A 15379-nucleotide genomic window follows, 5' to 3' on the forward strand; every position below is an offset into this window, starting at 1 on the left:
TATACCACTGCCTGATACGGAGGAAGATTCCCAGAGGTGTGTGGTTCCCCCTAACATTCCTTACATGTACAATGTGCCTCAAAGTTCGCCACAGTCAATCTTTTGGTTCTCTGATAGAATTATAGTCTCCCAGCTTTTAAAAGCCACTGCACACAGTACCAAATCCCAGAAAGACAGGTACAGAGACTGTCTTTCCCAGTGTCTAGAGGAGATAATACATTTATTTTAGAATAGGAAGTAACAAGACAATACACCCAGTTTCTTATTCAGTAAGCCAGCTATTTAACATCTTTGTGCTTTTTTTTCTTCAGTTGTACACCTGAATTTACTTATCCCACCAGGCCTTTGTTAGGATTAAAGTGAATAATGTTTGTAAAATGCCTGGTAAATAAAACTCACTTAATGAATGGCAGCCATCGTTATTGTTCTGCCAATATTCGAGTTTGGAGAATGATTTCACTCTTGGGTAGGAGGTAGGGTTGGTTTGCAGTGGGCTGGAAAGGCAGAGGGTGGATTTCAGAAGCAAATCTGAGAATTATTAGAATAAGCTACATGCATAGCAATCATGGAAAACAATAATAGTGGCTTGTTACCAAAAATCCTAAGGGACTTTCAATGAAATCTGTCAAAAATACCACCAAGGGAATTATGAATGTACTCTAAGCTAGGTTGCTTAGCTTAATTTAAGCAACTGCCTTCTTGAACAACTGCAAAAAAGGCACGTGTATAAATTGCAGAATACACAAAAACAAAGTGTTTTGAAACATGTGTCATACCTCTGGTGATTGACTTTATGTTGGAAAATAAAGGTACAGGTAACCTGTCTATGGTTCTTTGCTTCAGCTTTTTAATGAGTGACCGTTTATATTAAGTACCTTATACTTCCTAAGGAAGATTTCTTTTTCATTAGATAATGATGGGGAGAGCATTTCCTATATATTGATGGGTTGATGGGGTAATACAATTATAAAGAAAGTTCCTGGTCAACCAAGAAGTTTTCTCAGCTATGTTTCTCTCCATTTTATCTCTAATGTGGCCCAATAACAGGTATGTCCACCTGGACACCTCCTTGACATCTTTTAATAACTCAAAGCCTCTCAAAATCAGTACACCTAAAATGATCTCATGATCTACTTTCAGACCAAACCTGCTCCTTTTCCTCCATTTCTTGTCACATCCCTGTCATAGAGAAAGGTACTGTCAAATACAACATACTCAGTTTTATAAGCCAGAAATTTAGGAGTCATTCTTGACGGCCCTCATCTTTTCTTTCCAAATTCAACCCATCATCAAGGACTGTTGATTTTATATCCTAAATTTCTCCCTCTGTCCATCTGTATGACTCTTACGATTAATCTAATCTAACCTACCATCATCTCTCTGTTGGACTATTGTCAATAACCTCAACTATTCTGAATTCACACGCCTCCCCAACACAGCCATCCCTACCCCAAAACTATTCTCACATGATATCATGAACCAGACCATATTATCCCACCATCCTAATGCCATACTTAAACCTCTTGGATGACTCCTGATGACCTTTGGATTTAGAGAGAGAGAGAAAATGCCCCAACATCATCTGCAAAGCCCTGCCTTCCATGTCACTCTACCCTTCCTGTCTCTGCTCCGGCCATCCTAGCCTTTGTGCACTCACTACGCTTGCTCCGGCCACAAGGCAGCTCCAGCTCTTCCTGTTGCCTGAACCACCCTGACCAACCCTTGTCCCCTGGTTATCTATTCAGATTTCAGCTCCGTCATCACTCACACAAGGAAACCTTCCTTGACCCCTGGACCACATCAATTCCCTGTGATACACCTTCATGGTTATGCGCCTGTTATACTCTCCTCCATAACACATAATGAACTGGTGATTGGATTTTGTCTATATGATTAATATTTTTCTTTCCTATTAATATATAATTTTTCCAGAGAGAAGTGACCACACTTATTTTTGATACCGTTAGTCCCAGCCCAAGCACAGGGTTCACAACCTCGCAATACTCGGTAACATTTACAGAGTGAATAAATAAATGATGTTTGGTAAGTTTCCCACACTGTGGGAAGAAATGAGAGTGTTTTGGCATTAAAACAACAAACAGAAAGTCCCAGCATGCTATGTGAAATGCCCAGTCTGATCTGTCAATATAAATATGAAAATGGTTAACCCAACCAAATCGAAGTAAGGGTACGGGGTTTTACAAAAAGTGAGTTTCTACTGTCTTTTACCTTTAGTTTTAGAGAATTCAGCTTCTCCTCCCTGAGGTGCTCTCTCAGCATCTCCCGGTGGAGCCTCTCCTGCTCCCTCGCGAATTCGCCCAGGGTGTACTGGCGCACGCTGCTGTGGCGGCTGGACATGCCCAGCGTGCTGCCCCCCTGACTGGGCACGCTCGTGAAACCTTGCCTCCGGGCGAAGTAGTACACGGTGACGCGACTGAAATGCACACTCTTCGTCCGCCGCCGCTTCTCTCTTTTGAGGATGGAGGAGGCTGCGGGAGAGAGGGACGAGTCAGTGACCGCCGAGGACAGCAGTTTTCAGCGGCGGTGAAGAGTGACAAGACATGCCGCTTGATGATCTGAGTCGACCCTGCTAGGCTGGGAGACACGGAACACGTTCTATCCAAAATGTCCTATCCCCGAGCTGGCACATATTTTTTATGTCCTTTCTTAAACTTCCTTCTAGCTATGGTGGGGCAGATTTTTAAGTCTCTCTGGATTTTTTAAAGTAGCGAATGCAAACTCCCAGGAAAGTTGCCAGCAGTCTAAGAATCGGTGGCAGAACTGACTTTCTCATTTTGCTTAACCTCTGAAGTTGGGTTTTAGGATTATCACATGAGCTTCATCGCGCTATAATCAGAAAAGACACAGACTACAAACCCTCACACTTTGGACTTTTGATAAGGAAGGTACCCAGCATGGAAAAACTGCCGATTTATAAGTTTTAGAAAATTCAAAAAAAAATAAAGCCATAAAAATTTACCAAAAAGGCTCTCGGGCACTACCTAGATATTCTTACAACCTAAATCCAACAAAGCTCTCACGTGGTAAGAAGCCCACTAAATAGCATTACAGACTGTGAGACTTTAATCCAAGTACGTGTTAAGATGACTGAAAATGTCATGAGATGCGTCAGAACTGTTATTATCAGTTATAGGGACCTCAAGAGGCACAGATCATCATGGAAGGTTGATATCTACATGGTGGTGGAGAGAAAGAGAGCCACCCATTGTAACCATGACCTTTTGGAGTTGGAAGACAGGCTAGACATCATCTAACCCAGTCCTTTTTATTTTATATTGAAGTGACCCAGGCTTGCAGAATTTGAGTGATTTCCTTCAACGTGGATAGTGGCAAAGCTAAATTTAAATCTAAAAGCTCCCAATCTGGTGCCATATTATATGACACTTCTCCATTAGGGAAGAGAAGGTACACTGAATCGAGGAGAAAGATACAGAATCATGCTGTTAGGGACTGAATTGTGCCCCCTGCTCCACCTCCCACGTATGCGGCAGTCCTGACCCTCAACCACCCAGAATGTAACCTTATTAGGGAACAGGGTCTTTACAGAGATGATGGAATTAAGGTGACATCATTAGGATGGGTCCTAGTCCAATGACAGGTACCCAATAAAAGGGGAAAATCTGGGCACAGACGTGCATAGAAGGATAATGTGAAGAGACGCAGGAGACGCCCGTGTGAAGACAGATATGGAAACTGACTTTGAAAATATGCAGCAGCCACAGGCCCAGGCAAGTCTGGGGCTACCCAAAGCTGGAAATACAAGTAAGGCTCCTTCCCCTACAGATCACAGAGAGAGCACGGCTCCCTTTGATGTCAATCTGCTAGCCTCTGGAACCGTGAGACCAGAAATTTCTGTTCCAAGCTGCTGAGGTGGTGGCACTTTGTCACAGTAGCCCTGGGAGACTAATATGTACACTCAAGTACAAGAACAGATGGAAGGAAACGATGCACAGAAGAAATCCTTGGATAGCAGAAAGTAATAGAACCTAACATTTCCAGAGTGCTTGCTAAGTCCTGTGACATGCAAAGAACTTTACACGAATCACTTCATTTTATGCTGACAGCTCCTTTGGTTGATATTACCCATACCTCCGTTTTAAGGAAACCAAGTCACCAAAGGTTAAGTAACATGGCCAAGGTCACGTAACCGGTGGTGAGGCTGGGATTCATCAGGCTTCCCATCACCACGTGACTGTGGGAGCTGAAGCCATTCTATGGGAGTCAGACAAGGCCGAGGAATTTGATATTTGGTGTCATCCTACTTCTGGTGTATGTCAGGGGCTGCTGCCTTCGAAGGTGATTTTAATTTGGAAGGCAGCACAAGCAATGAAGGGAAAGTGACTACAGTATCCCTTTGGATTTATGTAAGTATCTTCTTCCAGTGGGGTTCAAGTTCCTTTGCCTCATTTCCCCCACCACCAAAAAACTTCAAGACAAATGCAGAGGCCATGCTATGGTTATTTCCATCTCATGGGTTTATTTAGCCCATAAATATAAACCAAGCCTACTATGTGACAGGTAATTTATAGATGATTGGATACATCGCTGAAACGACCAGTTGGTGGTCCCTGCCTGCCTGGAACTTCCATTTCCGGGGGTGAGAAACTCAGTCAGAATGAGCGGACTCAGAAATCACAGAGTGAGAGAAATATGACATTTGGGCGAGAATCTAGCTTTTCCAGTTCTCCCTCCTCCCTGCTGTCTCGCCTCCCCAGAGGAGACCGCCGGAAAGCCAGTGCTTTCAAACGCATCCCTACCTTGCCCACTTACTAATGCAGAGTTCGCTGCCACATACTTGCGCTCCTGGCGGCAGAAACAATTTCCAACTTTGATTTATAAGCTCTGATCTGCTTCATAACTGTATGTTTAAGTCACCTCAAAACAGAGAAGAATTTGTAAAAGATCACTGTAGAAAGCAGAGTCCAACAATCTGCCAGGTAGCCTGCTACCCTGGCGACCTCCTCCGTCACCACCCTACGACGGGCTAGAGGCTTTGGTTTTTGGGTGATAACCTTCGACCTTTCTCACTCTTGGTATCATAAAATGACATCCTCACGACATTATCTCTCCAAGCCACACATGTGCAGATAAGAAAAACAAATTTTAACGTACACATTTAAAATTCTTATAAACACTGCCGATGATTGTATTACTTTTTTTTTAGACGAATCATGGTACTCTAGACAAATTTCCTTCTTAAAATTTTGTTTAACTCTTGTATCCGTATCTTTAGATTACAAGAATTCTTCAACCTTCTAAATGAATTTATTGTACCACTGTTTCCTAAAAAGCCAGATTACCCTTTCCTTAAGAGGCACAGTTTAGAGATGATTTTCTGAGGCTTCGAGAGCAAGGGCGCTTCACCTGGACTCTTGCATTGCTAACATTGTCAAAATGCACTGCAGCTGTTGGCTGCTTCTTGTCCACTAGGATTTATAACTCAAACCTGTACTTATTCTTGTTCTAGTATTTGCATATTATAAGCAGCACTGTAAAAACAACGATTGAAAAGCTTATGGAATATATTTAAAAGGAAGGCTTTGAAATACTGTAAGATCAGCCTTATGAGGGATATTTTAAGTATGGCTCTCCTGAACTTAGAAGCCACCCATTTCTCCCTTTTGATGATTGAATTGGAGCACTAGAATGTGCCTTTATGGGCTACCTACTGCCTCCTGGCCCTGATTTGACTAACATCACAAAATGAAGTCATAAAAAAAGAGTGTGCTCTTCAAGCTGGGGAAAAACAGACTAAATTCACGCAGCACCACTGCCGCAGGGAGTCCGAAACCTCCATGACACGTCCACCTAGTGATTTGTGCCCTCTGCAGAGTGATTGAACTTGTGTGTCTCTAGGGTGGTCAGTGTTCACTTTCTACTGGGAGGTCAAGAGCAAGAAAAAAGAGGGAGCCGAAGTGTCTTTCCTTACTGCTTTAACAAGAACCAGTCTGTTTCCACACAAGACACTAATTTTTCAGTGTCTTTTAGCTTCTTCTCTATTATCCCATTTACAGTTACCACCCTGGAGCAGAAGTGTCTGAGTGCAACCTTAATATTGCAACATTTGTTTATATATACTGCCCAGGACACAGCTCATGGAAACGCCATTCTGGGTAGCGCACCAGGATACCTTGGTGTTACTGTAAAATAATCACTACTATAGAGATAATACTGATCTCTATAAATCAAAGGGATAAATAGTGCAGAATAACTGCTATTAGTCATCTGCAGAAGCTATTCTTCCTAAAAAAATGCTTTAGAAATGAATGGAGAAGAGAATAGGGAAATTGACTAATTCACAATGCTGGAGTAAGAATGCAAGCAGATAAAATAAAATGATCTATGGCATAAATTATATAGGTCATGAGCAGAGCCAAAACTTAGAATTGGACAGTGTGTTTCTAGGGCTGTCCAGGTGAGCCAGGGCTCTGATAACACAGATATTCTGAATATTCTGACATATAGAAGAGATGATTATATCAAAGTATCAGAGTTGACTGACATCAGGCACTAAGAAAATTCAGCTGACTTTGTTCCATTTCCACACTTATAAATCAACCTGTTCATACAGATTAGAATATACCTTCAAGTGACCATCTAGTTCACTCATCTCTTACTGCAAATAATCAAATTTATTTCAGATTTACACTTCAGCCATTGTGAAGGTGGTTAGTATGCATCAGTCCTTCTGAGATTGCCTTCTCTGTGTGAACAGAGACCATCATGTATCTGGGTCTGTAAAATTTGAGACTAGATTCCAGACCACTGATTCCACCATAGTGGAGCCACTCTGGAGCTAATGCTGGAGGAAGAAACTGGTCACCCTCTCAAGGCACACGTTCTTCTTAGAGTCAGCAACTATCAGCAAAACCTTGGTGTAGCTGGACAGGCAGAAAGGAGTAAAAAGGCCTATATATTTTGGCAACAAATTTGGCATGTGGAGGTTGAACATTCATCGGCCAGTCTGATGTAAAACAAGGGGTGTAGTGTAGAAAATACTCATTTTACCATTTGGGTCTAAAGTCACTAGAACACTTCTCTCTCCTATCCACTATGCTCAAAAAGAAAATACCAGATGATTTTTAAGTCTGTATTTTGAGTTTATTTTTCCTTATTTGGTGGAAACTTAGTAGAGGAAGCAAAGTGAGATTGCTGACATTAACTCGTTATCATGGTAAATCCTGGGAAATAAAAAGTCATGTTTTTAAAACATATAGACCAAATTAATCAGGGACTCTCAAAGTGTGCATGCTGCCTCTTATCTTCTGAACAACAAATCTAGATCAAATCAGTTATAAAGTCAGAAAGTTGAGCTTACAAACAGAAAATCCAATTTCATTAGAAAATATTTCATATAGAATTAGCCTAATAGCTTAGATATTTAATCCATTTCCAATGGTTAAAGTTATTAAGATTTTTTCAAAAAACCCTTAATCTTTACTTGACTTCTGCAAATTTCCTGTGATCATATTTTCACCTCTTCTCCAGCTTGACATGAATGCCAAGGTTGGCCCTTCCTGATTAGGGTGTCGCCCACGTGGTCTCAAATCTTAACCACAAGTTAAAGGGTGGATGGGTTAGCAGACAAGAAATACATGAGTAGTTCCCTTGAAAATGAAGCCTAATTTGCTATCAAAAGCAGTCCTTTCTTGTTCTAATTGTCGCCTTTTATTCCTTTAAATTACATCATCAACTTCCTGAATATACTTGCTTCAGTCATGTCTTTTTAAAATTTTGCTCAAGGAAGGTATTTATGACAGTAGTAAATCATTCAGGTTGGAGAAACTCCGAAAGAATGATAGCAAGGAAATACCTTGGGGCATGGGTGAAGGAGAGGCAACATGAAAGTGAGGACTAATGAGAATATTTCTTCCAACCATGAATAAAATTCAAATTACCTTATGTATGAACGGCTATTACCTATGGCCAAATCAATGTTACATTATTTTATACCCAGTGTCTTATTTTATTCTCAATTATGAAGGGTATAAAACACACACAACCACAAACAAAAGAAAGAGAGTGCCCCAAACAATAGGCATAGACTATCCTGGGGTGTACCCAATATTCTGGAATTAAATGGCCTTGCATTTCCAAAAAAGGTCATTAGAATGGAGAGAGAGACAGTAAATGTAAGAAAATGTTGGAATCCACCCAAAAGACAGCAAAGGGGCCTTTTCTCTTCTTTTACTGCTGCCCTTATTACCATGAGAGTAGCATTCAAAGACAAAAATCGAGGGAAAGTAGGTCCCACTTACAGTTAGGCTCGTGATGCCAAGTCCAGGTTTGTATTTGGTTCCCTAGAGTGGGACTGATAGCCCTACACGCTTTCAAAACTGTAGCGCATCTCTCTCCCCAGTCCCGAAATGCTCCTCTTCCCCATCTCAAAACAACTGACTGACTTACGTACTAGTAAAGCAGCAAATAGACTGGACCATATAAAATATGATAAACATACATAAAAACCAGTCATCATTCTGATTTCAGTTCTTCTGTAGAGGAGGAATAGTTTTATAATTCATTGACAATATTAGAGAGTTTAACCATTTAGCCATAAGTACTTTCATTCTAGTATTAAGATGAAAATACCCACAGTTGGTTGCCATCAAGACTAATAAAATTTTCCATGCACTGCAGCTTCTGAGTGAAATAATTCACGATGAGACTCTTTTGTTTAAGTCACTAGTTTATAAAAATAAAACTAAACAAATAAAGCCCTCTCATATAAGACTGTGAAATAACAAGCATTCTATCAAGATATGTACAAACACTGCGTATGTATTTAAACAAACAAAATGTTAGCAAGAATATAAATAATATAAAAAGATGACCCTTGAGGCTGGATGACTAAAGCTTTGTTTTGGATCATGAACATGCACGGCACGTCGTCATGCATTCAGTCTGCCGGCTACGTCCGCACAAGCAGAGAGATGTGCACGGAGGGAGCAGCTCTCTTCTGAGTGTCTCCACATAGCTCCAGCCCAGGCTGCCCAGCACTCTGCAAGCTGGATTTGACATTCTAAGGGCGTCTTAATAGCATGATCATCTATTTGCAATTCTCAGCTTGAAAAGAAAAAAGGTTTACCACCCAGAATTTTGAAGTGAATTCAGAGAGCTGAATATAAAAATTAAGTGTCAACTCTGAGCCTTTCGGCTCTGATGTCATGAATAATTAAAATGATTAACTCACAAAGACTGATCATTTTTCAAAACTAGCTATTTTTCAATCACGCATTTCTATTTATTGTAGATGCCCCTACACTTACCCCCTAATTCTTGTGAGTAATCTTAAGGGAAAAAAAAGAGGAGGGAGTCATTTCTTCTCATATACTTGTAAGGACTCCAGGAATACAATACTGTATTTAAGGTTATGAAATTGAAATTGAATATCTGAAAGAGCAAAAATTAAAAAAGGAAATCATGTTCTCTTTTTCATATAATCTCAGTATACTATCGACCTAGCCCCAGCCCTCCTGCCCCTGATGTTAGATCGACGTTCCACTGCAAATGCGGTATGACTGCAGAATCCCCCCGCCATCAGCACAAAAAGCGATTCATTTTGGGGATGGAGAATTGTTAGACAAATTTAGATTGAACTATAGACTAAAATCGTACCAGTGAGGGATCTACTGATTTTCATTCTAATTTTCCTTTTTCATCAATTCATCCATCCAGTTTAGTAGAAGGCATCATGAATTTGGCGCTCCAATTCTACAGCTGACATGCTGTCTTCCTGCTGTTTCAATTTGGTCTTTACACGATGTATCACTTAAATAAAATGTATACATTAAAATCCTTGCCCAAGATCCTTGAAACGCAATGTCCTCGTAAGGTGTTTGGCTAAATCTAGGCCCTGCCTTCTGCTCAGTTCTGCCCAAAGCAGCCTGGAAGTTGGGGATTTTGTTTTTTCCATTTCCGCATAGCCATCTGACATTACTGCTAAGAACCATTTTAGAGTTTCAATGGTTATGAGCCCTTCTCTTCTTTCACACTATGTACATTTCTTTAGAGAACATTAAAATTTTAGATAACATTAAAATTTTCCAAGGAATCTTCAAGATTTCTACAGAGTCAATATTAACATTTACATATGGACCCTATATTATTGAGGTATTTATTTGTCTTCTCATTTTTAAAGGTGCTTCTTTACTGTAAACATATTGTACTGCTAATGAGAGGAAATATTATCGTGTCCTGATACCTGGAAAATGGTGCACTGATAAATATACACCCCAGTATAGTCTATACTATGCCTATTGTTTGGGACACTCTCTTTTGTTTGTGGTTATGTGTGTTTTATACCCTTCATAATTGAGAATAAAATAAGATACTGGGTATAAAATAATGTAACATTGATTTGGCCATAGGTAATAGTTTTTCATACCTAAGGCAATTTGAATTTTATTCATGGTTGGAAAGAAATCAATTTTAAACAAACCTGAATCCTAGTACTTGTTAAGATCCATTAAACAGATTACATTAATGAGCATCTACCTGCATTTCTCAGTTCCTCTCCTAATATTCTCAGAATTATGCATATCTACCTCAAAGGAATATTATCAAGAATAATTACCTTTGTAAAAGACTTAAAGAATCACAGATGGAAAGCATGACATATGCAGAGTACTATTGGTGGTGCTGTTGAACCAAATGAAAAGTGTGTTCCTTTATCAGTGAGAAAATAAATACCACCTACTTCCCAGCTTGTTTCCTTAATAGTTCATATGTGCAATTAAACACTCAAACTTCATGCTTAAAAACACATTTCACTGCTAGTAGAGTAACAGCTATTTCCAAAATACATAAACCTATACTCTCATTGTATTCAACTCTCAATATGATACCATCTGAAGACCATCCAGTCTCTTACTTGGAAAAAGGTAGTCGTTACTAAACATAAATAATCACAATCCTGGCTGCAGTCCAAGGTGTAAGCCCTTTCCTCTGCTGTCTCAGCAATTCTCCTGATGTCAAAGACACATTAAAATAAATGGGAACCATATGGCTACACAGCAGAATACCCGTGCTCTTGCAATTGAGAGGGCAATGCAATTCATTACCACCATCGGAGAAATATTTGGGGGGTATGGAATATCTCAATGCAAAACAAAACTGCATGAGGCAAGGCCATTTGATTAAAATTACATGCACACAATGACAGAAGGAGACATTCCCTCTTCTTTGACTCTAACTTCTTTTGCTGCTTTCTACACTTCCTCAATACCACTGTGAGCCGCTCCTGTTAGGATTATATGGCACTCGCCACCTACTCAATGACTTTCCCACACAGTACGTCATCTGGTCCAACAATACAGCCCCATCAAGACTAATATATCATGATAATCCATGTTGGAAAATCACGTAGCAACAAGAAGGAGCAAAACAAACCCAAATCCCCAAAAACAAGAGCAGCAAAACTCTTTTATGAACACTCTTTTTAAGTTCATTCTGGAGAGCAACACCAGGTCAAAGATTTCACACTTGAACTTTGAACTTTGCCAGGAAGGATAAAACCCAGAAGCATCATTTTATTTTTCATCCTTTAGCCTAAAAAGCTTTTACTGTACTTATTCCAATAAAAATACAAGTCACTGAAGAATATAAAAGGGAGAAATTCATCAGTGCTGTGTTATTGGCTCCATATGTCAAAAACTCTACATTAAAAATCAAGGTCAAGGGCTGCAGAGCTGGGATGAAGTCAGAGGGTGGAAGACAGCTGGGGGAAGGGCAGCTGGGACACTGAGGTACCTTCTGTTTCCTGGCCATCAGTGAGTGGTTTGGGAGGGTTATCAACATCACAAACAACAAGGAAGAAACTTTTAACTGTTCTTCTCTAAACATACACATTTTTTGGTTGAGCATATGCTTCAAGATTTAATAATCCCCTCATTGTCTATTTCAACACTTTGCAAAACTACAAGTAAAGCAATTGCTTAAACCCAATGTCTGACATAGAAATATCACCCAAAATCTACTAGAAAAGTAAAATTGAGACAACTCAAAGGTCAACTCCAGGAAGCTTTTCCTGGAAGCCCTAGGCTGAGGAGGTCTCTTCCTATTTGTTTCTAGATCGCTCCTGCCCTGGTACTGATGATCTGATGGCGTGTCTCTCCTCCACTGCTCCGTGAGCTGCACCTTACTCCCTGTGGGAGTACTCCCTTACTCCGTGGGGGCTGCACCTCACTCCCTGGGGACCCCTCAGCGCAGTGCACACTGCTGGGCACCTGGGACTCATTTGATGTTTTGTTTAACTACATTAGATGAGTGAATTACTGATGTCTGGGCTAAATGAGTATTTTCATTTCCTAAATATATTTTCCTTAATTTATATGGTACAGTGACACTTGACAGCTTTTCCCTGAAGCCCCGTGGCCCATAGACCTTCCTTCCTCACTTATTTCTAGTCACTTGATTTTCCTGGGGGTATTTGGCAATGAAAAACATTATGTATTTCTTTAAATTGAAGTAAAATTATGTATTAAAAGTCACATTGCCCTCATGACTTGAGGGCACACATAACTTTTGCATTAGAAACAATTTGAAATATACCATATTTTCCTTATCAGAGGATCCGACATAACCAACCTACCTTGGTACCATAGGAAACCTCTAAACAAACCAACAATAATGAGCTTGTAAACCCAACTCTAAAAACCAACTAGCTAGCAGAGAGAAGAGTTCCCTGAATATTATAAGATGATTTTGAAAGAGAAAAACCTGCTGATCAAATATCCCCAATCGGTACTGACCTCCAGCAGAAACGTGACTGAAATTCCTGCCTTTAGCAGTTCATGAGTGACAGATCTACAAAGCAATCCTCTCTCAGTGTTTAAACTGCCATCTTAGAGCAGTGACTGTCCTATAAAAATAAAATCATATTGCTCAAGATTTATTAATTTCCTATGAAACTACAACATACAAGCCTGTTCTAAAACAGACCGCATTTCTCTTTTTGGTGGTAATAATGATGAGACATAGGTAAAGGGCCTAGTTGATGACATTCTGAGACAAAGAGCAGACAGAAGCAAGAAGGATTTTAGATTTTTATTGCCCTCTAAAAGCAAGAAAGAATTAAAACAATGTGGGCTAGAATATAAGCTGAATGAGGGCAGAGATTTGTCTTGTCGTCAACGACTTTACCGTAAAGCTAAAAAGCTATCCTGTGACTGTTTCATGGATGGGGGGCAAAAGACATGAGATTTGTGGGTCAGAAACAAACTACTTTATTATTCACAGTACGGCAAGCAGCCTGAGTACCACGTTTCTGTTGTCACTCCTTATCCCCCAAACTCAGGAGCAACAAGAAAAAGCCACAGAGATGCTAATGCGCAGTAAGTTTGCATTGTACCACGAGCATCTGAGCTTCCGCCCACTGGTTTTCAGCAAGCAGAGGGCAAGTCTGTCGTGTATCCCAGCAGGGGACACAACCTCATCCCCTGAGATCGCTTACTACAAACACAACACTGAGAAAAGGCACAGATAAGAGGGGTCAGGGCAGGGCAGGGCATTCTTGGCAACCTCAGAAAGACATGTGGGAATGCAGAAACCCATGAAAGAATGTCTCCCAGTAGAACTGTTCTGTATTTTCTTCATTCTTATGTCCCAAGCACTGGGAATAGTATCTGCATACAGTACATATTCAAAAACATAGTTGTTTAATGAGCGGGTGGGAATTACTGATAAGTTTCTACTCTTATTAAACACCATTAACTCTTGCAAAACGAAAATTTCAGAAGTATGTGTTATCATAACTGTCTATCACTTAGTATATGACAGCAATACTCAAAACACATGAAGAAACAATCCTTCCCTGCAAAGAGTCTGTGAACTAAAGAGTTTGCTAAGGAATAGGAATGCTTAATGAAGTCTTTTTATCCCTGTGAAGTATAGCATTTTTCCTCTAGGTCTCTTCATAGCTCTTCATTCACAGATATTTCCCTCTGCAAAGGAGGGAATCAGTCTAAAGATCCCTGGAATGATTTTAGCAGCTCTCGAATACCCAGGAGTGGTATCAGTTTCACCTTTGCTACCACATCTACTGGGCACCTTGGGGAATATCTGCATATTCACAGGTAGCTTCTGGCTGCATACAAACAGTCCCAAAGGATCTAAGTTTGCCCTTTTCTATGCTACTCTTGTGATATATGGGTTATTTGTTATAAGAAATATTGTTTCCAAAGCCAAAGGCTGTATAAGGGAGAAGGGGAAGGTATAAAGAAGTTTCTTTTCCTTCTACATTTTAGAAGTTTATATTCCTTGGGATGGAAGAGAAACAAATGAGCAGAATAATGAGTATACTGAGTTATATAAAAGCAGGATTCAACCTCTTCTATCTTTAAAGAGCATCGCTTAATGATTTCTACATTTCTTTTCTCATCTGGAGCAAACTCAAATTCTGAACCTTAGCTCTCCCAGCATTCTGCATTAACCAGTTCCTCTGACCTCCCTCTCAGGGCCATATGGTTCTCCATGTCTCTAAGTCCAAGTGTTAAGTGACTTACATGAGCAAAATATTCATCTGTGACCCCTGTCAGAGACCAGTTCACTCATCCAAAGGGCTCTTGGACTTTAGGGTCAGAAAAAGGGAAAAAAGTGAGAAGCAGAATCAGTTTAAGGTAGATCCTTCCTTGGCCCCCCAAACTTTTGGCCTTTGATGGATCAGTAGGGATAACACACAACGTTTTTTGAATATGTGTACAATCTTGGGAGAGTTAAGGGACTGCTATTATTCCCAGATGATAAATAGATAGAATTACTTTCCTTCAACAGAAGAAGTCACCCCTTTTTCTTTAGTAAGACTCTAGAATTGAGAAAGACTGGAAGAAGCCATAGGTAAACTTTAGCAAAGAATTCTTTGGGGAAGGGAGATACAAGCCAAGGGGTACCCCAGGGCAGCTTAGGGGCATTGGGGAAAAATAAGGCAAGACTTGTTAAACATTGTTGTGGGGTAGTTTAAAATTGCACGAAATCTATTACTGCAGCAACAGAATTCCACGATTTATACATAAAATAAGGATATTGGTATGCATACCAATTTTAATGACGGAAGTGTGTGACCACTAAAGTTTGGAAAGCTGCTAATGCACAAGAGGTGAAACTATGTAAGAGACAAACTTGGATAATTATTGGATAATTTTGAAGTGTTGCTTCTATTAGTGAAGTTACATTTCTATGTTTACCAGGTGCCACAGACCTTTCTTAGTCCTTTGTTGGTATTCACCCACTGAATCCTCACATCAATCTGATCATGGTTTGAATAGGTAGAACTGTACCAATTTTATGAATTAAAGTAAGGTCCAGAGAGGTGAAGTAATTTACGAAAAGCTCCCAGCTGGTAGCAGAGCAGCCTGATTTGAAT

General features: G+C 40.1%; 1 protein-coding gene across 4 annotated transcripts in view; it reads right to left on the bottom strand.

Moving 5' to 3' along the window:
- CSRNP3 (cysteine and serine rich nuclear protein 3) overlaps positions 1-15379 on the bottom strand; it is a 175677-nt gene that overhangs the window by 15911 nt on the left and 144387 nt on the right. For all 4 annotated transcript variants that reach the window (XM_036884390.2, XM_036884391.2, XM_036884392.2 and 1 more), the window contains one exon: positions 2230-2489. In XM_036884390.2, the coding sequence (XP_036740285.2) occupies positions 2230-2489 (260 nt within the window). The remainder of the gene's footprint in view (positions 1-2229; positions 2490-15379) is intronic.

The sequence above is a fragment of the Manis pentadactyla genome, chromosome 8, assembly GCF_030020395.1.
Source record: "Manis pentadactyla isolate mManPen7 chromosome 8, mManPen7.hap1, whole genome shotgun sequence".
Lineage (NCBI taxonomy): Eukaryota > Metazoa > Chordata > Mammalia > Pholidota > Manidae > Manis > Manis pentadactyla.